The sequence below is a fragment of the Chionomys nivalis genome, chromosome 15, assembly GCF_950005125.1.
Source record: "Chionomys nivalis chromosome 15, mChiNiv1.1, whole genome shotgun sequence".
Lineage (NCBI taxonomy): Eukaryota > Metazoa > Chordata > Mammalia > Rodentia > Cricetidae > Chionomys > Chionomys nivalis.
In genome coordinates this window covers 5,532,017-5,555,720 of record NC_080100.1, presented here as the reverse complement: position 1 = coordinate 5,555,720, position 23,704 = coordinate 5,532,017, and the positions used below count along the sequence as shown (strand labels likewise).

The 23,704-nt window shown below is 42.7% G+C and overlaps 1 protein-coding gene across 1 annotated transcript in view; it reads left to right on the top strand.

The window, feature by feature from the left end:
• LOC130887669 (zinc finger protein 208-like) overlaps window positions 1-14,272 on the top strand; it is a 53,615-nt gene extending 39,343 nt beyond the window's left edge. Inside the window, 1 exon segment of the mRNA XM_057790212.1 lies at window positions 13,147-14,272. Coding sequence (XP_057646195.1) covers window positions 13,147-14,128 — 982 coding nt within the window. The 3' untranslated portion in view covers window positions 14,129-14,272.
• Window positions 14,273-23,704: the final 9,432 nt, after the last annotated feature.

Below are 23,704 nucleotides of genomic sequence, written 5' to 3'. Positions count from 1 at the left end.
GATTCTCAAGACTGCTTCCTGCTTATTTGTGGGTGTCATCTTGGGGTGGGACCTGAGAAAGCTGGGTGCTGGTCACATCCTGGCATAGCTGGTCTGTTTGTTCCTGTCTGATGTTTGTAGTATAGAAATGTATGATGTCTCTTACACCTGTTTAAGGTATTGTCAGAACAGAGGTCAAAGTTAAGTTTAGGAAAAAAAAATTAGGACCAGTGAATTGAGGGGGGTGTATCTAACCTGTTTAAGGTGGATCCTTCAATTTGGCTCCCTGGAACTCACAAGAATTTTTCAGTTTGTGAAAACAAAAGTCTTAAACAGCAGCATATTTATATCAGAATGACTGTGACCGATGTTTTTGCACAATGAAAATATTTTTAAGACTAAAGAAGGCAGCGTGAGAGAGAAATTTGATAACTTGTAATTGTCCTCACACTTTTATTACTTACAGGTCTTTTATTTGTATTTTGTTGAAGTTTGTTTGGTGAAGTTGTCCTTTTAAACTGGCAAAACCTCTCAGCTGTCAAACTGCATCAGAGATCTTTTAGAAGGATAAAATTTTACTTGAGTTATTGATTAAACAACAACAGAGAACTTACTTGGATGGGACCTACAAGCTACTCCTCAGGGTTCTCCGTGGTCACTGAAAATCATATTTGCCTTTTGTTTTGAAGCACAGAACCTGTCAGGCTCCAGAAAATCCTGTGGGCTAAGAAATCTGTAGGAAGACAAGCCTGCCTTGATCTGAGCAGCTATGCTGTTGATTCCAGTGATTCTGTCCACTTCTGGAGATTTTCAGTTTACATGAAAGGCAGTTTTGCCTAGTAGTTAGTATTTGGCCCTTGACACAAATTGCAGGTGGATGTTGTTCTGTGCCCATTTGTCTTCTGTCTTCTTTGGAGGAAATAGAATGGTACTGCTAGGAGCCAACCTGTCTCTTTTTGTAATGAAGAGTCTTTTAATAATTAAATATTTAAATGTCATATTCCTGAGATCTCCTAGCAGTTGAGGGCTGTTTACCAGTTATAGATAAGTTATAATTCCAGTATAGAATCTGCCTGAGGAGCTGAGTCCAAGCTTAACTGTACTGGCTCTCAACTTAGCAGGTAAGATTTACACTCGTAAAAAAACAGAAAGAAAAAACAACTGCTTGTAATAGAAGGTTAACGGCAGAACAGACAATAGTAGAGAACAGCTTAATATATTTTAAATCAGGGTTGGATTAAATATATCATACTGTAAGAGACTTAAAAGTACATACCAGTTTAAAACATGAAACATTGCTTTGTAGTCTGAATGAGATACAAAGAACAATTATAACATTTAACAGCAAACATAGGTGCATTTAAGTTGCATGTAAACACAAACACAGAGTGAACAAAAATTGTGCAGAGTGGATGCTCATCGTGGTCTTTACCAAAGGCATGCCACTGTGCAAAACACACATGCAACAGAATCAGCACTGGGGGACCAGACAGGGAATACCTCATTAAAGATGGCAGAGCTTGGTCACCTGACCTGGCTCTCAGTTAAGATGGTGGTGAAGTCACTTGACCTCAGTTAAGATGGCAGTAAGGTCACCCATGTAACAGAGTTAACACTGGGGAACCAGGCAGGTAATACCTCAGTAAAGATGGAGAACTTGGTCACCTGACCTGACTCTCAGACAAGATGGCAGCAAAGTCACCTGACCTCAGTTAAGATGGTGTTAAGGTTCTGACCTCAGTGAAAATGGCAGCAGTCACATGTTGTATGGAAAAGCCACTCAGTTAAAATGGCAGTGAAGTCACCTGACCTCAGTTAAGATGGTGGTAAGGTTGCCTGACCTCAGTCAAAATGGCAGTGGTCACATGTTGTATGAAAAAGCCATGATTTTTGAGCTGCAGGAATTTTAAGCTTAATAATAAGAGAAACCTAGAGGTGTGATTCTCCCTGTTGCTGAGCCACCATGCCACAAGCCATGGCAGGGAGCAAAAGACTGGATTGGAAATAGCCACTTTGTATATCCAATGAATCTTGTTGGCAGCAGTAGCACTGGCTGGGACAGTTTGAGGAAACTCCTTCCATTTGCCAGTGCACTGACAGTAGTTAGAAAGCTCCAATAAAATTGGAGCCAGTGGAACACCGGCAGAGTGAGGGTAGGAGCTGAAGAAGTAGGGCATTAAGGCCTGGGGTTTTAGGGCCTCTAAAAGGCATCTCAGGGGAGAGGCTGGATTGATGGGCTTGGATGGCTTGCTACCCATAGCAGAAACCGTGAAAATCAGTGAAAAGGTGACACCACAAGGTCTCTAATGGGATGTCTCCCCCATAGGCGGGGTGTAGATCGGCGGCAAACACCCCAGAACCTGTAGGAGGTGGGATGCTACAGCCTGACTGTATCCAGTAGAGGCGACTTGGAAGCTTGAGTAGCAAGTTGCTGCTCTGATCAGCCTTTCAAGATGGGAAAAAAAGAAAAAAGAGAAAGAAGAATCTGAGAGACCCTGGGCCCTCAGGCACAGAAGGACCACCATGGGTTATCCAAATACAATTTTAGCTAAGGGAAGCAATCCAGAGATTAATGCCAGTGAAGGGCACAACAGTAGCTGTAAAGACCATGGTGGGGGCTATCACCCCATTTTTGGGAACACCAAAAGATTTCCAGGAGCTTAATGGTCAGTTCCTCAGGTTTGGAAAAATGGTCAAACTGACCAGAATGAGGGAAACTCACCAATTAAAGCCAATGGTGTGCAATGAAATCGCATTCAAGCTTGTGGAACCTTGGGAGAGGGGCTCAGGGCCGGAGTGCCTCCCTATTCTCACGACACCAATGTAATGGGTTAAGTGAAGTGCTGCAGCAGCAGTGAGGAACAGGTCCTGAGAGCAGCCAGTCCCAGGCAGGGATGGCACAGTTCCCCAACGGCCATGAGGGGCAGCAAGTCCCACAAGAAGAGATAGACAGATGGGCACTCCATGAGACCATGCCACAGTTCTCCAAAGGTGGCTGGTCCCAGACAGGGAGCCACGCAATGGGCAAGAGAAAGAGATCTGGATAGGCACACCATTCAGTGTGAGGTTGGGTATTTATTTAGTGGTTTATGGAAGGGAGGGGAGATGAGCACAGAGAGGGAGAGAAGGAGAGAGAAAGAGAACAGGGAGAAGTGGAGAGAAGGGAGAGGCAGAAGCTGTCTCTTTGAGAGGGAGACAGAAAAGGAACAGACTCAAGCTGGAAGCTGAAGACGAGCTTGCCTTGGTAGATGGGAGAGGGAATGGGTGTGGCTTGTCTCTTAAAGGGACAGAGAGACCATTATAGAAAGAACAGTAGCATTCCAGAGCCCAAACCTACCTCAATCACCTCGGGGGGTTCATACAGTACAGTCCACAATCTCACTGACACCCAGCGAATTCTGTCCTACATACGTCAGCTCTTTCTTCCTAATAGCAAAGCTCTGTTTCATTTTGTCAAAGCTCACCTCCAACCCACCTCTGAGGACTTAGAGTTCTTAAAACCTATCACTGCCTCTTGTAAAATCTGTCAAAAGTCAGATCCCAAGACCAAATATCGTAGCTTCCCTTTGCCCACCCACAGGCCTGGGCTTCACTTCAGGAACTCACTGGCAGCTTGATTTACTCATATGCCCACAGTCAGACAAGTTAAATATCTCCTGGTTTTGGTGGACAACATGTCTGGGTGGATTGAAACATTTCCCACCACTAACAAGAGGACGCAGACAGTTTCCGATGTTCTCCAAGAAATCATCCCCTGGTTTAGAATCCCAACCTCTTTTCAGTCAGATAATAGCCCAGAGTTTACTTCCCAGATTTCTCAAACTTTGTCTAAGGCTCATAACATTCCCTGGCATTTTCATATCCCACACCACCCCTCAGTCTTCAGGGAAGGTAGAACGAACTAACTGTTCCTTAAAAAAAATGTTCTTGTTAAGATGTCATAGGAGCTTCACCTCAACTGGGTAAAACTTTTGCCTCTGGCCCTTCTTAGGCTTAGGGCTCTTCCCAAATGCCTTTTTCCATCTCGCCCTCTGAACTCACGCGTAGGTGACCAGTTCTAACACCCTGCCTCTCCCATTCCTGACCACCTACTTACTCAAATGTTAGCCCATCTTAGTTCCCTATTACAGGACTTCACTGACTACCTCAACCATGTGCGCACACCTGTTAGGACCCAAGGTGATTTTCCTACACACAACACAGAGCCTCTCTCTGCTCATATTTCATTTCAAAGGTTTAGCAGTGACTTTCCCATGTGAGATTCTGGTAATTGTCTCAAAGTAAAAAGAGTCTAAATGAATGTTTTACTCTGGAGTAAGTTTCTATATCAAGCAGACCTGTGTGTGAAATCACTGTAAAGTGACAAAAATAACTAATAAATGTAATAAACAGAACTGTAAGGTCTCCACTCACATCCAAATACCTCAGTTTGCATTCTGAAGATTTTAAGAGCATCCTGACTCCCTGTGTGTCTTCCTCTACCAGTGGAGATCAGATCGCTTGTTTCAATTCTTTCCGAAGGTCACATGCTTCCAGCGAGTGCTGGAATCTCCATTACACAGACTTATGGGAAATGTAGTTTCACATATTGTGACGTCACAACCAAGGATCCCTGTAGTGCTTTTTGACTACCTTCTGTGCAGTTTACACTCTCACGTGCTTCCCTCTCCAATTTGGACTCAAGTGTTTAACTACCGTGCTGGGGTTACATCTCTGAGCTCAGGTTGGTTCGGGGTGCAGGGCAGCCCAACAGGTCTGAGGGATCGTGCAGGGGGAGCCCGTAGGACCTTCGTGGAAGGAGTGGGCACGGGGCCATGGGAAGCAGGAAAAAGCCCACTTTGGAGGTGCTGTTCCAACCTAGGTTGCGCCAGGATTTAGGTCCGCTCTAGGGAGAGGACGATGGGGTCGGTGCTGGGTCTCCTGCTGCTCCTGTTCTCCCGGGATTTCGCTCCCCGACAGGGCGGGTCGGCTGCCGGCCCCCCGAGGCTGTGCCGGGAGCTCACTTTCCAGCACCTCCGGGGAAGCCTGCTGCTACCAGCTGACTCTGAATGGCTGTAGTCAGGATTCTCATTGGTCTAGAGAAGAGAGTGCAGTTTCTGGTCCCTACTGCACTGTATTAGTATTTGGTTATAATGAGAGACCTAGGAAGGACGTGCTTAGTGTTATTTGACAAAGCCAAGTTCTAGATACGACACGACGGTTATTTTACTGGAGCTCCCAAACCTTTGTGCTGTGTTCCATAGCTGACTAGTCAGGGTTAGATGCTATCCATGACCATAGTGAATTTTATCACAGATCTCTGCAAAATTTACCGCAGAGAAGGTTCCATACATGCACATAGTTTCAGATATTAAGCTAACGTCTCTTTATTACTAGTTGTGCACTAGAAGCTTGGAATAAAATGATGCCTTTAAGTGTAGAAAATGATTTCTTTAATGGGGGTAGGTGTTTGTGAGCCCCCTTTAATCTCCTCCCTTGCCAGTGTCTGATCACTTATAAGTGTTCAAAATTTAGGACAATTTCTATTTGGAGTTCAGGCATTCTCTCCTATTCTGTAATAGGATACATAGAAGTTGTGAAAAAAATTCTAAAGTAGAAAATAGTTTTTCAAGTAAACACTAAATTATATATCCAACTGATATTATAAATGATAAAAAAATGTGAACAGCCTCAAAGTGTAGCTATTCCGTGGAGGAAAACTAGCTGGCAGGCGTTAGTTTTTACTACATCCTGAAGATACTCTGATAGAACAGATTCTCAGGCTGTACCAAAAATAACTAGAGGTGAAAATTTGAAGATAATATAACTTCTAATAGTTGTAATTTCTTTTGAACCTTTTTGGCCTCTAAGGAAATTTGGAAAACATGGCCTTATCTCTGCATTTTTTATTTTTAGCCCATCATATTGCCCAGAGGAAAAATTTTAAATTTTTTGTAGATTCATTTTATTCTTCATTAGTTTTTTAATCACAGGCCTGATTACATTATTTTAAATTTTTGTTCCATTAAGGACACCAGTATATTTTAGCAATTAAAGGCATCATATTTACTTATTTGTTTCGTTAGTGTTGCTGCTAAATGGAAAAATCTCCAGTTTTCTATCAACATCACCAATCTGAGAAGAATAAGTTGGAGCAGAAAGTGTAATCCAGATGGTCCTTGTCAATTATTAAATATTTTAAATGCTATATTCCTTATGTCTCTAATGATTTTGAGTATTAAGTATTAATCTATTAAGTAGTCCTAATTTTAAACAAGCATTCTGTGTAGTTACTTCTCTATATGAAAACATGTACAGAAGACTACACCTTGTTCTCATAAATGAATTACGTTTGTACTGAGCTTGACTACAAACATGGTTTGGAGTGCATGGAAGAAATGAATCATTTATAGTGTGACTTACTATTAACTTGGGGTTTTTTGTTGTTGTTGTTTTGTTTTTGTTTTTTGTTTGTTTGGTTTTTTTTGGGTTTTTTTTTTTTTTTTTGGTTTCTTTCGAGACAGGGTTTCTCTGTGGGTTTGGAGCCTGTCCTGGAACTAGCTCTGTAGACCAGGCTGGTCTCGAACTCACAGAGATCCGCCTGCCTCTGCCTCCCAAGTGCTGGGATTAAAGGCGTGCGCCACCGCCGCCCGGCTCAAGCTGAATTTTTGATACGTTTTTTTCCACCATACTAATGAATTTATTAATCCTGAAATTAAGAATTTATAGAGAACAGATATGTTTCTATGCTTCATGTGATAATTTATGTATAAGGTTAGTCAAAATATTCAATGGTTGGAAAATACTTTTAAAAAGTTTATTGATGCCAAGCGGTGGTGGCGCACGCCTTTAATCCCAGCACTTGGGAGGCAGAGGCAGGTGGATCTCTGGGAGTTTGAGGCCAGCCTGGTCTACAAGAGCTAGTTCCAGGACAGGAACCAAAAACTACGGAGAAACCCTGTCTCGAAAAAAAAAACATTGGTAATAGCAACTTTATACTGTTGAGTTTTACAACGCAGGAATAAGTAAAATATTTTCTATGGAGTATGTGGAATTTTATATAAAACTTAGGCCCCCTTGTTCTTTCGAAAATCCATTTATAAAAGCATTAAAAGTAATCTCTATAAGATTTTTAGATATAATTCTAGGCAAAACCTATAGAGTGTTTTTTTTTAAAGGTATCCTTTGGATAGTGATTGTCTTAGTTACGGTTTCTGTTGCTGTGAGTAGACTCCATGACCATGGCAATTCTTATAAAGGAAAACATTTATTTGGGGTGAGCTTATAGTTCAGACGTTTTAGTCCGTTATCATCATGGTGGGTGGCATGCACACAGACATGGTGCTGGAGAAGGAGCTGAGAGTTCTGTATCTTGATCCAAAGGCAGCAAGAATTGGGTTTGGCTTGAGCATGTATGAGAACTCAAAGCTTGACTCCACATCGACACACTAATAGTGCCACTTCCCATGGGTCAAGCATTCAAACATAAGAATTCATGGGGGCCATACCTGCTCAAACCACCACAGTGATTATAGATCCTGAGTAAGATGATACTGCTACCTGCCAATTAGTACAGAACAAATGCCCATCCTGCATTTTATTTAGTGGTGTAATAATCACTGAAGTTCTTTACCAATAAGGGATTAAATCTGTAAACTATCCAACAACATTACTTAACCAGCTAATAACCTGTTCTGTTTCGGGTGTTATTATTGTTGGAAACAATCCTTAAGAGGAGCCTCTCCACCTGCGAAAAGAATTCCAATCAGATCAGATTAGACCAAATCAAAGACACCCACGTTTAATAAATGCAGCACTTCCAGGTGGCCCGGAAAGCGTGGTGGGGACAGGGGTCAGGACACGCAAAACCCGACACCACGTGTTCTTTTTCCTGCTGACCCTGGGGTGGGGTCAGCATTTGGTGTGCTTTTCCGGAGGTGGAGTCTGGACTAAGGCAACTCCCAGGGGGAGGGGCTGGGGTGAGGCTTCCCAGGGGATGGGGCTTGAGATGGAGTTTTCTGCCCCATTGGCTCTCCATTGGCACCCCAAGGCAGGGACTGGGGTGATGCTTCCAACTTAATATTACATTCCAGACTTTTTGAATATAAGGGCGTTAGAGGGCTGGGGTCTCGCTGTCAATCAAATAGTTATATTTTCTAGTAGCGAAGTTTTCAGAAAGCTACTTGAAGAGCAGAGCCAAATCAGTCGTAATAGACAGGTTAGCATTTACCCAACTGAAATAGCTAAAATTAAATTTTGCTATTTTAGTTTATTTACCATGAAAGTTAAGCACTCATTTAAATACAGATTTGACAAATGAGCAGAAGAGAATATTATCCATATATTGCAAGACTAATAACTCAGGGAATTTAAACAGTGTCAGCTTGAGTGTTTTATGCTCTAATTTAATGTTTCACTATAGAACTTTTAATTTTTGCCCATTTTAATTTTTCCTATGAACAGACCATTAATCAGTCTATACTGAGTTATTACTACTCTTCAGGAAAATCAAAATAACAAGAATCAGCAGATAACAACAACAACAAAATCCAAAATCTGGGACAGCCAAGTTGGCCCACGCTGTACCTGCAATGCCCTGCCAACCCTTTCTAGGAACTGGGACTTTGAATTTCATTCAAATTGCTCAGGACGACTAAACAAACATGGCTGGCCTGGAAGCCAAGCAACTAGTTAATATACTGAGCCTGGCTGTGACCTGCCAAGATGTGTCCAGCAAGAGAAAAATGTTACGTTTTTGCTTATTCCGTATACGTGTATGTGTGTGTTGTGGGAGGTCCTTCCGCTCCTCCGGCCAATAGTCACTGAGATACCAGCCCATTGGGGCGTGGTCTCTTTCCCTTTAAAAAAGCGGCTACTTCCCTCCTCGCTCTCTTCCTGCTCCGGTTCCAGCGACTAGACTTCTTCCTAATTGCGCAGAGGGCTGTTGTCTGGGACGGTGATCTGTAAGTTTTTTTCCCCTTTAAATAAATACCACCCTATTAATCATAATTCCAGACTGGTGTGGGATTGTTTATGACTTACGCCATCATGTGTGCACCTGTGTTTTGTTTTGTTTCCTTTGTCTCCCATTCCAATTGTTTACCTAAATGATTGACAAGTATTTTTCTCTCCTCCCCCATGGGGTCTTGTTACATTAGTTCCTATGATAATAAAGTGGCAGAGGTATTGCTCTGAATATTTCATTCTTTGGATCTGATCAAATATTTCACTAAGTGTAATAAACACTGTCACAGGATATTGAAAAGAACCTGTATTTATCCCACGCTTTCATTAAAGGTCATGAACCATTTAAATGAGTTCTTTTGTCAGTTTTCCCGAATTTCTACTGAAAGAAAAACTTCCTTAACTTCTCCTAGGACCAAGTCCCACCTTGTGTTTGTTCCTCCAAGCTTTATTGCTGGTAGGGAGAGTATCCACATGAAGTTAAGAATGAAACCCGGGTTAACATCACTTTAGCCAGCACTGGTTCAAAAATTTCTAGAGTTTGACCAAGCAGTTTATTTTCCTTACAAATTATAACACAATTAAACTTTTGGAAATGGACTCCATCTCAACATTGTGACAGCAAAGCTTTAGCCACGTCTACACTGGAAATTATTTTCAATATACATCACTTTGGTGAGACATCTGTGACCTTTACCCTAAGAGTGGCTTCTTACTCACAGAGGAACAGAGATCAGAGTAAAGGTATAAGGAGGACTGATTTGTAGTAAACATAAGCTTAGGCTTTATTCACTGAGAATGCAAATTACATGGGACCACTTTCATAAGGATTGGCTTTATTCACTGAGAGACAAAGCTCAGAATTAGGACAATGCCTTGGGTTTGGGGTGATGTCGAGATTCAGGTGATGGATCCAAAGACTAGGAGAAGATCTCCACTGTGTAAGGCAACATCCACTCCAGGCTTCCAGGTGAATAAACATCCGGCATTTCCTTCAAGCTGTGCCTTCTGCATCATTCCCTTTGTCCTTTCATGAGGACGTCTGAGAAAGTTGAGTCAGTGTAAGTCCCCACAGCCACTGAACTTATTGCTAAATTGCCTCATTAGAAGTTTGTTTAAAATACTCGTAATTCCATTTTGTCTACAAAGTGTTCGTTTTTCTGCCTCCCGGTGGCAGAAATTCAAGTCCCTGGGCACAGACATTTGCATCACTCTGTGCATGCTCAGGAAGCCAAACCTCAGCCCAGAATTGCTGGATCAGATCTGCATCTTCATTGAATTTATCGTTTGTGATTGTTCATATGGGCTGAGCAGTACCCTCTCCATCACCATGGCTCTCTAACATGACAAATGTATGTTATGTTTGGTGTATAATGATATTAGCATGGGACAAAAATGCGTATTTTATTTCAAGATTTTTATTATTTATTTATCCATGTTGTGTGCCTGGTTGTAATGCTAGTGTCCTTGTAAAAGAGATTGTCTGATCCTTTGGAACAAACAGTTGTGAGCAGCCATGTGGCTGTGGGGAATCTGCCCCAGGTCCTTTGGAAGAGCAGTCAGTGCTTTTTACTACTAAACCACCTTTCCATCCTCAACAGTACTCTTCTGGAGATACACTCACTCTCCACTTTATAGTTCTTTTCTTTTCTTTTCTTTTTTTTTTTTTTTTTTTTGGTTTTTCGAGACAGGGTTTCTCTGTGGTTTTGGAGCCTGTCCTGGAACTAGCTCTTGTAGACCAGGCTGGTCTCGAACTCACAGAGATCCGCCTGCCTCTGCCTCCCGAGTGCTGGGATTAAAGGCGTGCGCCACCACCACCCGGCTACTTTATAGTTCTTAAAAGTAAAATTTCCGTTGTACTTTCAGGGTCTTCTGTCATTCACTGTTCTTAATAATGAATTCTGTGCAACATCACAATATTACATAAGACATATTTTAGGTATATTTTTTACCTATATCAGAAGGGCTTCTAGCTCTCTTCTCACTCTTGGTGACCTTTAGATTTATATCCAGAATACAGATGCCTCTCATAATTTGTGTTTTTCTTCCTGTTTTAATTAATATAATACATAGTTTTTATTTATTTTCTTTGTTTCAGGAAATGCTGTCTTTCAGCGATGTGGCCATTGATTTCTCTGCAGAGGAGTGTGAATGGCTGGACCCTGATCAGTGGAATCTGTACAGGGATGTGATGTTGGAGAATTTCAGCAACCTTGTGTTCCTGGGTGGGTTGTCCTGTTTTTAAATTGTTGTTGCCTTTTAGGTCATGACTCTGCTAAGCAGGAACTGCAGCTCCAGCACTACCAGCAGTGCTTGTGCCACAGGAGCTGCAGCCTGACGGAATTCTGTTCCCTCATGCACCGCCTCTTTCAAAGCTATGAAGGGAACTTGTATGAATCTCTGTCCTGAAGAACTCAAGATTTGGAGGCTGAGGTGCACTTCCTCTTCGCAGAGGGGAAGAATAGCAAATAGCTCACCTCCTCTCCTTGCTGTGTCTATGAAAAAGCTCTCATTTTTTTCCACACCCGGACTTAAAAGCCCTTCTCCACCTGGCTCCTTCCTACCTCTTCCAGTCAGCTCGTTGCTGACTCAGCATCCTGAGCACAGGTGAATTTTATTTAGTCAAACAAATGTAACCTAACCTTCCATCGTTAATCACATGTTCCAGGGGATGAACAAAATCAACACACATTGAAGTAATATTCTACCACATGGAGGAGGGAAACTTCCATGGTAAACTCTTAATTAACGTTCAACATAAAACTGGATTTCTTTCTACAGTATCACTAGGATGCTTGTGCTTCAAACAATGAAACTTATGGGACAAATTTTAGGGAACTTAAGGAGAGTATTCATATACCTTAGAATGATTTTATTTCTTCTCGTGTTCATAACACCTTCCCAACATTTTTATATGTGTCCTTTATATTGGGGGTAAAGTTATAAAGTAAGGGGCATGAGTGGGAAGCATCCATGTTAAAAAGAATACCACACGCTTTGATTTTCATATTTTTACTTGTAACTGGGGAGCATGAACCTCAGTACCTGCACATCCTCATTTCCTCCTAAGCATTCTGATGGCCCCATCAGGAAATTCATGAAGAACTAATCCTCTATAATCATTGACTGTGTCCTCTCCTTCCTTTATATACAGTCGTAGAGAGGACATGTGATCCCCAGGAGAACACACTAATAATGATGTTCTCTTTCCCATGAACAGGACTTGCCTCCTCTAAGCCATACCTGATCACATTTCTGGAACAAGGACCAGGATCTTCAGATATGAAGAGACAAGGAGCAGCTGCCATGGAAACAGGTGTGTAGGAATGAGGGGCCAGGGGCCAGGGTAAGAGGCCAGAGATCCAGCAGAAAGCCAGGCTCTATCACCAACACTGACTCACAAGGTTCTGATGGACATACAGTTTAAAGAATTTTGTTTGTGTTTTGCTGTGAGAAGAGGATGTTTATGATGCATTGATTCTGTCATGCTCTGTCCTGCCATCAGGTCAGCTTCTGTTTACAGTACCTGACCAAGTTCTGTAATTTCTAGCTGAACATGATTTATTTTTCGTAAGTTAGTCAATAGATTCTCATTCTTGAAATTTGCATAAATACTTCTATCTTCAGTCCTTGAAATATATTATTTAATATTGAAATACACAGTTTTCTAGACATGCAGCTGAATTTTCATACCTTTCAAGACTAAATTCTACCCATCTAATATATATGAAGTTTGAAATTATGTGTCTTCCAACTTGGACTACTTTTATACTTTGTGGTCATTTAGACATAAAATTTCTGTATGTATTTACGTGACTCATTTAAAATAGCATCATAGTTTTGTTTGCTTAATGGTTGACATTAATATGTTCCTTATATGTTTGACATTGATTGAAATTCATTTGTTCCTATGTTCTATGTTGTCATGTTCTTTGTCTTTAACTACTAATTACATAATTTTAATCAATCATGATGCTTTTAATTTGGCTCCACTGAATTCAGCTTTAGAAATTTGAATGTAATATTATTTATATTGAAAAATACAGGTATGGGCCAATGCTTCTTTTTTTAAAAAAAAAAAACATAAATATAGAGAATTTTGCTCAGGTTTTATTCATTTCCGAACCTTTACTCAACAGGAAACAGATACTATATAAGCAAAGAATGTGGCAAAACCCTTCCTTGTAACTCACAACCTATTAGCCACCAGAAAATTAATTTAAGAAAGAAGCCATATAAGTGTGAAGAATGTGGTAAGGCCTTCCATTTTCCATCATTACTTTGTGTGCACAGGAGAATTCATACAGGAGAGAAACCCTACAACTGTGAAGTGTGTGACAAGGCCTTTCATGCTCCGTCATTACTTTCAAAACACAAAAGAGTTCATACAGGACAGAAACCCTACAAGTGTGATATATGTGGAAAGGCCTTCTATTTTCCGTCACAACTTTCTGAACACAAGAGAATTCATACAGGAGAGAAACCCTACAAGTGTGAAGTATGTGGCAAGGGCTTCTATTTTCCATCACGACTTTCTGAACACAAGAGAATTCATACAGGAGAGAAACCGTACAAGTGTGAAGTATGTGGCAAGGCCTTCTATTTTCCATCACGACTTTCTGAACACAAGAGGATTCATACAGGAGAGAAACCCTATGTGTGTGAAGTATGTGGCAAGGCTTTCTATGGTTCATACCAACTTTCTGTACACAAGAGAATTCATACAGGAGAGAAACCCTACGTGTGTGAAGTATGTGGCAAGGCCTTCCAATCTCCATCATTACTTTCAAAACACAAAAGAGTTCATACAGGACAGAAGCCCCACAAATGTGAAGTGTGTGGGAAGGCCTTCTGTTTTCCATCACAACTTTCTGAACACAAGAGAATTCATACAGGAGAGAAACCCTACCAGTGTGAAGTGTGTGACAAAGCCTATAGCAGTCCATCAGGACTTTCTGTCCACAAGAGGATTCATACAGGAGAAAAACCCTACAAATGTGAAGTATGTGGCAAAACCTTCAAAAGCCCATCAGTATTATCATCACACAAGAAAATTCATACATGAGAGAAACCCTACCAGTGCCATGTTTGCGGCAAGGGCTTCTATGTTCCATCACAACTTCCTGTGCACAGGGTGGTGTGGGAGGTCCTTGTGTATTTGTGTTGCTTTCCTTGGTTGAATAAAGAAACTGCCTTGGCCTTTTGATAGGGCAGAGCTGAGTTCAAACTTCACTAAAATAATACAAATGCCAAAATGTTCATGAAATGTTTTCTACTTCTTCAGACCCTAAAAGATATCAAAAGAGAAATAGTGTGGATAGAAACCCTACAAATAGGGTGAATGTGATAAAGCCTTTGAAACCATTCAGCCCCGCCCTGCTTTATTCTGCTAAACCATTGGTCAAAACTGCTTTATTCACTAACCAATAAAAACACATAGAAGGATAATCCACACCACTCACATCCACATCATTATCAGTAATTGGAAATAACTTAGATGTCCTTCAATAGTGGAATGAAACATCAAAATGTGGTCCATGCTATGGAATCTTTTCATGCATTGTAAAGATGTGTCATTCTGATTGGTTTCATAAAAAGTGGAATGGGCAATAGCTAGGCAGGATTTTCAGGCACAGGATGCTGGCAAGGAGAAGGGGAGAGATGTCAGACAGAGAGGGAGGAAGTAGCATGGGCACTACAGAATAAAGGTTATAAAGCAAATAAACCAGTCAAAAATAGCTTGATAAAAATAGGTTAATACAAGTTGTAAGAGCTAGTTAGCAGCAAACCTAAGCTATTGGCTCTTGTTTTATAATTAATAAGTATATCTGTCATTTATTTGCGAGCTGTCTGGCAGGAAAGAGACAAAACCATCTACAGGTACATTACACACAGAGTATTACCCAGCTATTTTTAAAATGACACCATGCAGATTGTAGGCATATGAATGGAACTAGGAAAAAAGCATCCTGAGAGAGGTAACCTATAGAAAGACAAATATGGTATGTATTCACTTCTAAGTGGATAGTATCCATTAAGTGAATGATAATAAATCTTCAACCCATAGATGTAGAGAGGTTAACCAAAGACGAGGGCTCTGTGGGATGCATTAAACTGCCTGGGAAGGGGAAACAAAATAGATTTGACAAATGAACTGAGGACTGGTGAAGACCAAAACGAGGGATCAGGTATGAGGGGTAGATCTAGTACTTTCTGTAGGGCTGGATTTACAGATATGTATTGTTTAAATCTGGTTTTTCATGGGATATTGTTTACTCCATCTGTGGTGATTGAAAGCTTCACTGGGCATAGCAGTCTGGACTGGCATCCATGGTCTCTCAGTGTCTGTATAACGTCGGTCCAACTATTATGGCCCTTAGAGCTTGTTTTCACCCTGCTGCTCTGCCTCCTGCATAGGTGAGTAAGGAAAAGGTCAGAGGCTGGGAGAAGTCTAAAAAATCTGAATACAACCAACTGGCCAGGTGGGCATGGGAGGAGACGGATGAGGGGAAAGATCAAAAATGGGCACAATTTACTGAGGAGTGGTTCCAGGGGGAAGGAATATGGCAGGCAGTGGCAAGGACAGAGAAGAAGGTGGGTGTTGTCTGTAACGAGGAGTGGCTGACTCTTTATTCCCCCAGCCATCCTGGAAAGAATAAGTAGGGGGCCCTGAAGGTTGCTATAAAGAGACTACACCAGGAAAATCCAAAACTGGATCAGAGGTTTGGGGGGAAAAAAAGAAAGAAAACCTAGCCAGCGGGGCAGTGACTCCAGCAGAAGTTTCAAGTGCAACTCCTACACGTTCCCGTGGCTACAAAGCACCGGCAAACAGCTTTTTCATGGGTTCGCGCTGTAAAGTTGGGCACCAGTTTTTGCACAATTTCTGATTGGTATTATTAATAAAAAGTCGGAGCCTGATATCAGGGAAATCCTGAATTATCAGAGAGTGAAAGAGCAAGCCACAGCTAACTCTTACCTTCCTAACTCTTCGGTGAAATAGGGCTGACTTCCCGTCTCCTCCCGCCTTACATTCCTCTTTCTGTTCAGCCATATCACTTCCTGTCTATTTGTAAAGACCTCCCGACCTCTATGGTTACCTCGTGACTAGCTCTGCCCTCTGATCTATAGGCAAGCTCTATTTCTTATATAGCATAAACAAAATATACCCACAGATCTTCACCTCCCCTCCAGCTCCTCAAACCCAAAGCCCCTTTATCATCTCTAGCTCTGCAGACCATTTGTTCACGTGCCCCATTCTTCCCTGCCCCCATCTCCAGGGGGTTACACAGATCTTACCCTCCTAACCCACGTCCGGTCTTACTCATTGCTTTCTCCCACTCCCTAGCCGGCACTTTCTGGGAACCCGCAGACCACTCCGGCCAGCGAAGCAGGAAGACTAACTGCAGATCTTCAGCTCTCCCTGCATTCCCTGCAGCCCAGTACTCCAGTCTCCTCCCCAGCTCTGCAGCAGAACACTCGCTGTAGCTGTAGTCCATCTGAAATTACCAGGCATGAGTGAGAAGGAAACACGGAACACGCAACAAACATGCTCAGGAGTTCATTAGAGGGAGTGCACATAGACCTGGGAATCAGTGTGGAGAGAGAGAGAGAGAGAGAGAGAGAGAGAGAGAGGGAGGGAGGGAGGGAGGGAGGGAGGGAGGGAGGGAGGGAGGGAGGGAGGGAGGGAGGGAGGGGGAGGAGGGGGGAGGGAGGGAGGGAGGGGGGAGAGGGGGAGGGGGGGATGTGTCCAGCTTTTATAAGCTGCCTAGCACATGCGCACAGGGGGTTGGCGTGACTAGCACATGCGCACAGGGGTTTGGCATGACTGTCATACGCAGCTGACGCAGGTGACCGGCTCACGCATGTGTGCAAAGGTTTAACTGAGTCATAGTGGATGAAACCATGCATGCTCCTGTGGGTCATGCTGGGGACCTTTAACATTTAGGCATCTCCACGCTTGAGGGCCCATCTGCAAGTGCTCGCCTTTAGAACCCGGAAGTGCAGCCTTATCTGTGGCTGAATAATTACATTCCACCTTTTTGTTTATTATAAAAATTTGGGGTTGGGGGTCTTAATGGGTGGGAATGGGGCATCATAAGGTCTCTTATGACTGCTTCATGTTGACTTTGTGGGCGTCATTGCTGATTTTCTGGATATCGGGGAGTTGAGATGCTTGACCACATCCTGGGGTGGCTGATTACTGTTGTTTCTCTGAGCTCTGAGGAACTGGCTGTCCGGCAGCTTGGACTTCACAAGATGCTGGAAAGGCAGAAAATTATGTTTTTCTCATGTAAGATTCTTGTAATTATCTCAAAGTAATGAGTCAAAATGAAAGTTTTACTCTGGAGTAAGTTTCTATAATAAGCAAATGTGCGTGTGAAATCACAGTAAAGTGACCGAAATTACCTAAAAAATATAATAAACATTACTGTAAGGTCTCAACTCTCATCTAAACATCTCAGTTTACAAACTGAGAATTTTTAGAGCATCCTGACTCTCTGTCTCCCTCTAGCTCCCCTCTAGCGGTAGAGATTGCAAGTTAAACTTCTTTCCCAAGGTCAAAGGCTTCCAGTGACTGTCGGAATCACATTACACGGACTTATGGGAAATGTAGTCTCATTTTGACGTCACAATCAAGGGTCGCTCTGTTGCCTTCTGAGTTGCTTCTGCGCAGGTTCCACACTCATGCCACTTCCCTCTCCAATATGAGCGCAAGTGTTTTACTATCCTGCTTGGTTGGATCTCTGAGCGCAGTTTGGTTCGGGGTGCAGGGCAGCCCAGCAAGTCTGAGGGATCGTGCAGGGGGAGCCGGTAGGTCCATGGTGGAAGGAGTGGGCACGGGGCCGTGGGAAGCAGGAAGAAGCTTTGGATTTGCTGTTCGATCCTAGGCTGCGCCACCGAGTCAGGATTTAGGTCCGCGCTAGGGAGAGGGCGATGGGGTCGGTGCTGGGTTCCCTGTTGCTCCAGTCCTCCCGGAATCTCGCTCCCGGACAGGGCGGGTCGTCTGCCGGGCCCCCGAGGCTGTGCAGGGAGCTCACTTTCCACCAAGCCTGCTGCCTCCAGCGGACTCACTCTGAATGGCTATAGTCAGCATTCTCAGCGGTCCAGAAAAGAAAGTGGAGTTTCTGGTCCCTACTGCACTTTATAGGCGTGTAGTAGTCGTGTTTATAAAGTTTATAAACTCTTATATTCGAGAAAAACGAGGCAGGGAAAAGGAGGCGACAGGAACAATGTGGCGGAGTTGAGCCTAAACTCGAGGAGAGCAGGCAGATTTGACTAGGCGCCTCTCACAAAGTATCTCTAAGGCAGAGAGAGGAGGTACGAGAGTTCTCATGACTTCCACTCTCCATTCTGTTGTTCCCGACCTGTGTCTAGGACCAGCTTTCACTGAAGGAGTCAGGAAATGATTCTATTCTGACTTGGGAGGAGTGTGAATCTTCAGCTATTCTTAGGGAATCGCATTATGATCCTCGTCCAGAAAGGATTTGCATTTCTTTCACCTAGAGAGTAAACTCATTCTCAAGGGTCCTGAAATACTTCCTTTTAAAAACCACCTAAATGAGACCAAGGTTTCAGGCCCTCCGCCCACAGACAGCCACAGTAAGGAGAGTGGCCCTGAACATGGCAGACAGTTCCCGGAGTGAGCAGTGCTGGTCTGTGCTGGGCAGCAGTAGGGAGTGATCTTTGCAGTTAATTCTTCCATTGGGGAGCTGCTCCTGTACCCTGAGAGGACCATCTCCATCTTCACTCTGCCCAGGGCTCTTGCTGTTCTCTGAGCTGGGCAGTCAGTGTCCCTGCCAACTGGCACCCATCTCACAGGAGAAGAAGAGTGGAGGGTGGGCTTCTCATTTCTCACTGCCGAGGAGCTTTTGGCAAGGTCTGATTCTTTTTTTTTTTTTTTTAAAGAAAATACCAGATTTTTTATTAAACAACTTCATTCTACTTGTGACTTGGGGTCCCTTAGCCTTCTACATTGCTGTGTTTTCTGCTTCTTCTTCTTTTGATAGGAGGAACTTTTGAGGATAATAATTGTTTATAAAGCATTGGGATCCCAAGGCTCTTCACTGCAGCTCTCCCCAACAGATCTGGATCAGGCCTTTCCTTCTGTGGCCTCCTCACCTTCCGATCTTAGTGAGCAACTGTCCGAGAGCCTTCAGTCCCAGGCTCTGTTTGTGTATTCTCGCTGTGATTTTCGTCTGTCAGTGATGACGTGTGGTCCTTCAGTCCCCAGCTGCTGTGTCTGCTGAGAAAACCTAGTGAGGACTTTACAGAAACGCCTGCTGGGTCAGGAACCACCGTTCCTGAGCCCTGTGTGGATTTCTGGAGGGTTGTCCAGACTGGCATCTGTTGGAACTTTTAATTTGTATGGATCAGTGTATACGACTCATGTAAGAGTAAAGACCGTACTTCCTAAAATAATGTCTTCCACATTCCATCTTGTTTTTATGAGGGAAGCCTTTACATACCACAGGCTAGCCCTGAACTCTATGTAGATGAGGCTTGCCCTGAACACTTGGTACTGTGTCTACACCTTCTGTGAACTAAAATGAAAGACCTGAGCCACGTTCCTGAAATCTGTTTCTCATTTTATTCTGTGGTGTGTCACGGGAATCTGTTCCATCCCCTTCAATGCTTGCTACTGTGTTGATTGGCTGATTGACTGGCCCTGTGTCTGTGTATACAGGTGGGACCACGTACCATGCTGTTTCTGTGCAAGCTGGAGGAACTCTTAGAGATTCGATTCCTTCCTTCTAACATGTGGGACCCAGGGCATCAGACTGGTCAACAAGTCGCTGTCCTGGGATAGAATTACTAAAACTACTGAAATGTCTTAGGATTGTGTCTACTAGGCTCTAGTCGGTTTTCATTGGCCTTGACCCACCACTCCAAATGTATAATGCTCTTCCACTTGGGGGCCAGTCAGAACTCAGTGCCTTGTTCTGGACTGAAACAGGCTAGGAGTTGGAAGCCTGTTCCACTCGGTGCCCTGAGGAACAAGCCCAAACCCTATGAGTGTGAGGACTGTGGCAAAGCCTCTCCCAGTCCTTCAGACGTTACTCAGCATGCAAGAACTCGTAAGAGAATGAAACAGTACACCTGTGAAGCCTGCGGTGAGTGCGTTACTGTTCAAACGACAGTTTCCAACCTCCGTGAAAGCCGTCTTGAGGGAAAGCCGTCTGAGTGTGAAGGATGTCGAAAGAGCTTTTAAAGGCTCTTTGTGCCTTAAAACACGCAAGGGCGTTCAAACAGCTAGCCTGCGAATGTGAAGGATGTGCAGATGGTTCAGGTATCATTCAGTTGTTGCTCAGACTCACACAGTTCATACCTGAGAGAAACGCGACGCGCGTGAGAAAAGGACCAGGGTTTAGCTGTTCCTCATGTCTGTATAAGCATTGGAAACCCCATCCTGATGAGGAAGCCTACGAAAGCAATCAGTGTGACAAGTTCTTTACCTGTTCTTGATGCCTTAGTATCCCCAGAGACTTCAAACCCCAAACAGTCCACCAGCTGAAAAGCAAGCATTCAAATCCATGAGCCTATGGGTCTCTTCTTGCTCAGACCACCACAATGGTGACCATAGCCTTTGACCATGAGCTGGATTAAATTCTTCTTAAAGTTGCTCATGTACTGTATTGCGCCAGTTGGAAAAGTTACTAATAAAGATAATGAAAGTGTCCATTCGATGTCAGATACGTGTGCATCATAGTGTGTTCTTCCTACCTCCTCATTTCTCTTCTGCCCCCTGTTGTTCTTTCAAAGTGTTTTCTGTTTACATGGACACACAGCCGTGAACACTGGTCACAGGTGTGGTCTCAGCATTCTTTTATGTTTAATCAATGTCATTGGTATTTTTTCTGAAAAAAATATGCAGAAAAAATAAAAATTGTCATGTGGCTTAAATGTGTGCATGTCCGTGCTATTATTTACTCTGATAATATTTGCATTTTAGTGTTAATTTAATATCTTTCATCCTTTAATATTTTCTAATTTGCCACTTAAATCTTTAATGGTGTTTCATAGTATCATTACCCTGTGGCTTATAAGAGATTTTAATAACATGGTTATTATTAAAATTCCTTAAATTATTGGCTATCATTCACAAGACCATTATTGGTATTTGGTTACAATGGAGTCCTAGGAAGGATATGTGTAGTGTTATTTGACAAAGTAAAGTTCCAGATAGGACACAACGATTATTTTACTGGAGTTCTCAAGCCTTGTGCTGTGTTCTATAGCTGGCTAGTCAGGGATAAAAAGTAATCTCTATAAGATGGTAGGTGTAGTTTTAGGCAACAGCTAATGAGTATTTAAAATGTCTTAAAAGGGTGTCCGTTGCATGGTGATTGTCTTACTTAGGGTTTCTGTGCTGCGAATAGACTCTCACAACCATGGCAGTTCTTACAAAGGAAAACATTTAATTGGGGTGAGCTTATGGTTCAGAGGTTTTAGTATTGTATTATCATGGTGGCAGGCAGACATGGTGCTGGAGAAGGAGCTGAGAATTCTACATTTTGATCCTCAGGCAACAGAAATTGGGTGTGGCCTGAACATATAGGAGACCTCAAAGCCTGACTCCAAAGTAACACACTTCCTTTAACAAGGCCACACCTCCTAATACTGCCACTGACTATGGGCCAAACATTCAAAAAAGAATCGATGGGGTCATACCTATTAAGTCACCACAGTGATTGTCTGAGTAAGGTGATACAGCAACCTGCCAGTTATTAGTACAGAGCAAATAACCAACTTGCGTTTTATTTAGTGGTGTAATAATCATTGAGGCTCTTCTCAGTAAGGGATTAATTCTATGAGCTATCCAAAAACATTATTTGACAAGCTAATAACCTGATCTCTTTCAGGTGTTATATTTCTTAGTAACAGTTTTCAGAATGCAATTTAAAGAGCAGAACCAAATCCCTATTAGTGATGGGCAGATTAGAGTGCACCTAATTGAAATACCCCAATTATAATACATTTTGCTATTTTAGTTTATTGACCATGAAATTAAGCATTCACCTAAATACAGATTTTATAGTTGAGCAGGAAAAGAGAATATCATCCATGTATTTCAGGGATAATATCTCTGGGAATCTAAATGTGTTTTATGCCCTAATTGTAATTGTTCCTGTACTAGAAATTGTGCCCATTTTAATTTTTCCTGAAGGTGCCGTTGGTCAATGTATACTGAATTATTACTACCATAGGGGAAAAACAAAAGGAAACTAACAAAAATAAGCAGATAACAACAGCAATAAAATCTAAGCTCTGGGGTAGCCAACCTGGCCCATACTGTAGCAGCAGAACCCCATCAACCCTTTCTTGGAACTGGGGTGATACAGAGGCCACTCTCTAAATTGCAGTGATCAAAAAGGGCCACATGGCCAGGGACTTTGAGTTCCAATCGGTTTTTTCAGGAAGACTGAACAAACTTAACTGGCCTGGAAGCCAAGCAGCTGCTGAGTCTTGCTGTGGTCTGCCACGATGTTCAGCAGGAGAAAAAAAAAAAGTGGTTTTTTGTTTGTTTGTTTGTTTTGTGTATGTTTTGTTTGTCTCTCTTTCCTATTGCTTAAAAAAATAATTGACAAAGATATTTATCTTCTCCTTCATGGCCTCTTTATATTAATTTATTTGAGTATAAAGTAGAAGAGAATTTTGTTCCAAGTATTTTGTTCCTTTGGATCTTAGGAGACCAGTTACTCTCCACCTGCCGTCTCCCATCAACCGCTTGTGAAATAATCACTCTAAGGCTTAATATCAGTTACAATTGTTTGGCCAATGGCTTAGACTTCCTACTGGCTAGCTCTCTCTTTTCAGTTAACCCATTTCTATTACTTATATTTTTCCACAATGCTCCTGGGCTCATGGCTTGTTAACTCATATCTTGCTTCCCCTCTGGCTACATGGTGTCTCCTCCCCTGCCTTCTCTATGTTAAATGCGGATTTCCCACCTAGGCATATTCTGCATGGCCATGGGAAGTAACAACTTTTTTTTTTTATCAACCAATAAGAGAAACACAGTAACTTCATATAGAAGGACATCTTACATCAAATAATTATATAAACACTGTCCCTGTCACAGAATACTATGAACCTATATTTATCCCACTCTCCCATTTAGAATTGTGGATGCTTTTAAGTGAGTTCTTTTGTCAGTTTGCCCCTAATTCTGCTGAATGAAAAACTTCCTTAACTTCTAGGACCAAGTGCCACAGTGTCAGGGTCCCGGCAAGCTTCATGGCTGGCACCAAAGAGCAATCAGGGTTCCCTGCCCTGTGCGAAGACCAAGGACCACCCACCTCCATCCAGGTCTAGTAAGGTGAGCATCCCAACTGCCTAGGCTCCCACAAAGCCAGTACGTGCAGTAGGATCAAAAACCCATTGCCAATGTTCTTGAGTTCTCAGTAGTCCTCATTGTCCGCTATGTTCTGCGAGTCCAGTTTTATCCCATGCTTTTTCATACCCAGGCCAGTTGGCCTTGGTGAGTTCCTGATAGAACATCCCCATTGTCTCCGTGTGTGGGTGCACCCCTCGCAGTCCTGGGTTCCTTGCTCGTGCTCTCTCTCCTTCTGCTCCTGATCTGGACCTTGAGATTTCAGTCCGGTGCTCTAATGTGGGTCTCTGTCTCTGTCTCCTTTCATCGCATGATGAAGGTTAATATTCAGAAGGATGCTTATATGTTTTTCTTTGGCTTCACCTTTTTATTTAGCTTCTCTAGAATCACGAATTATTGGCTCAATGTCCTTTATGTATGGCTAGAAACCAAATATGAGTGAGTACATCC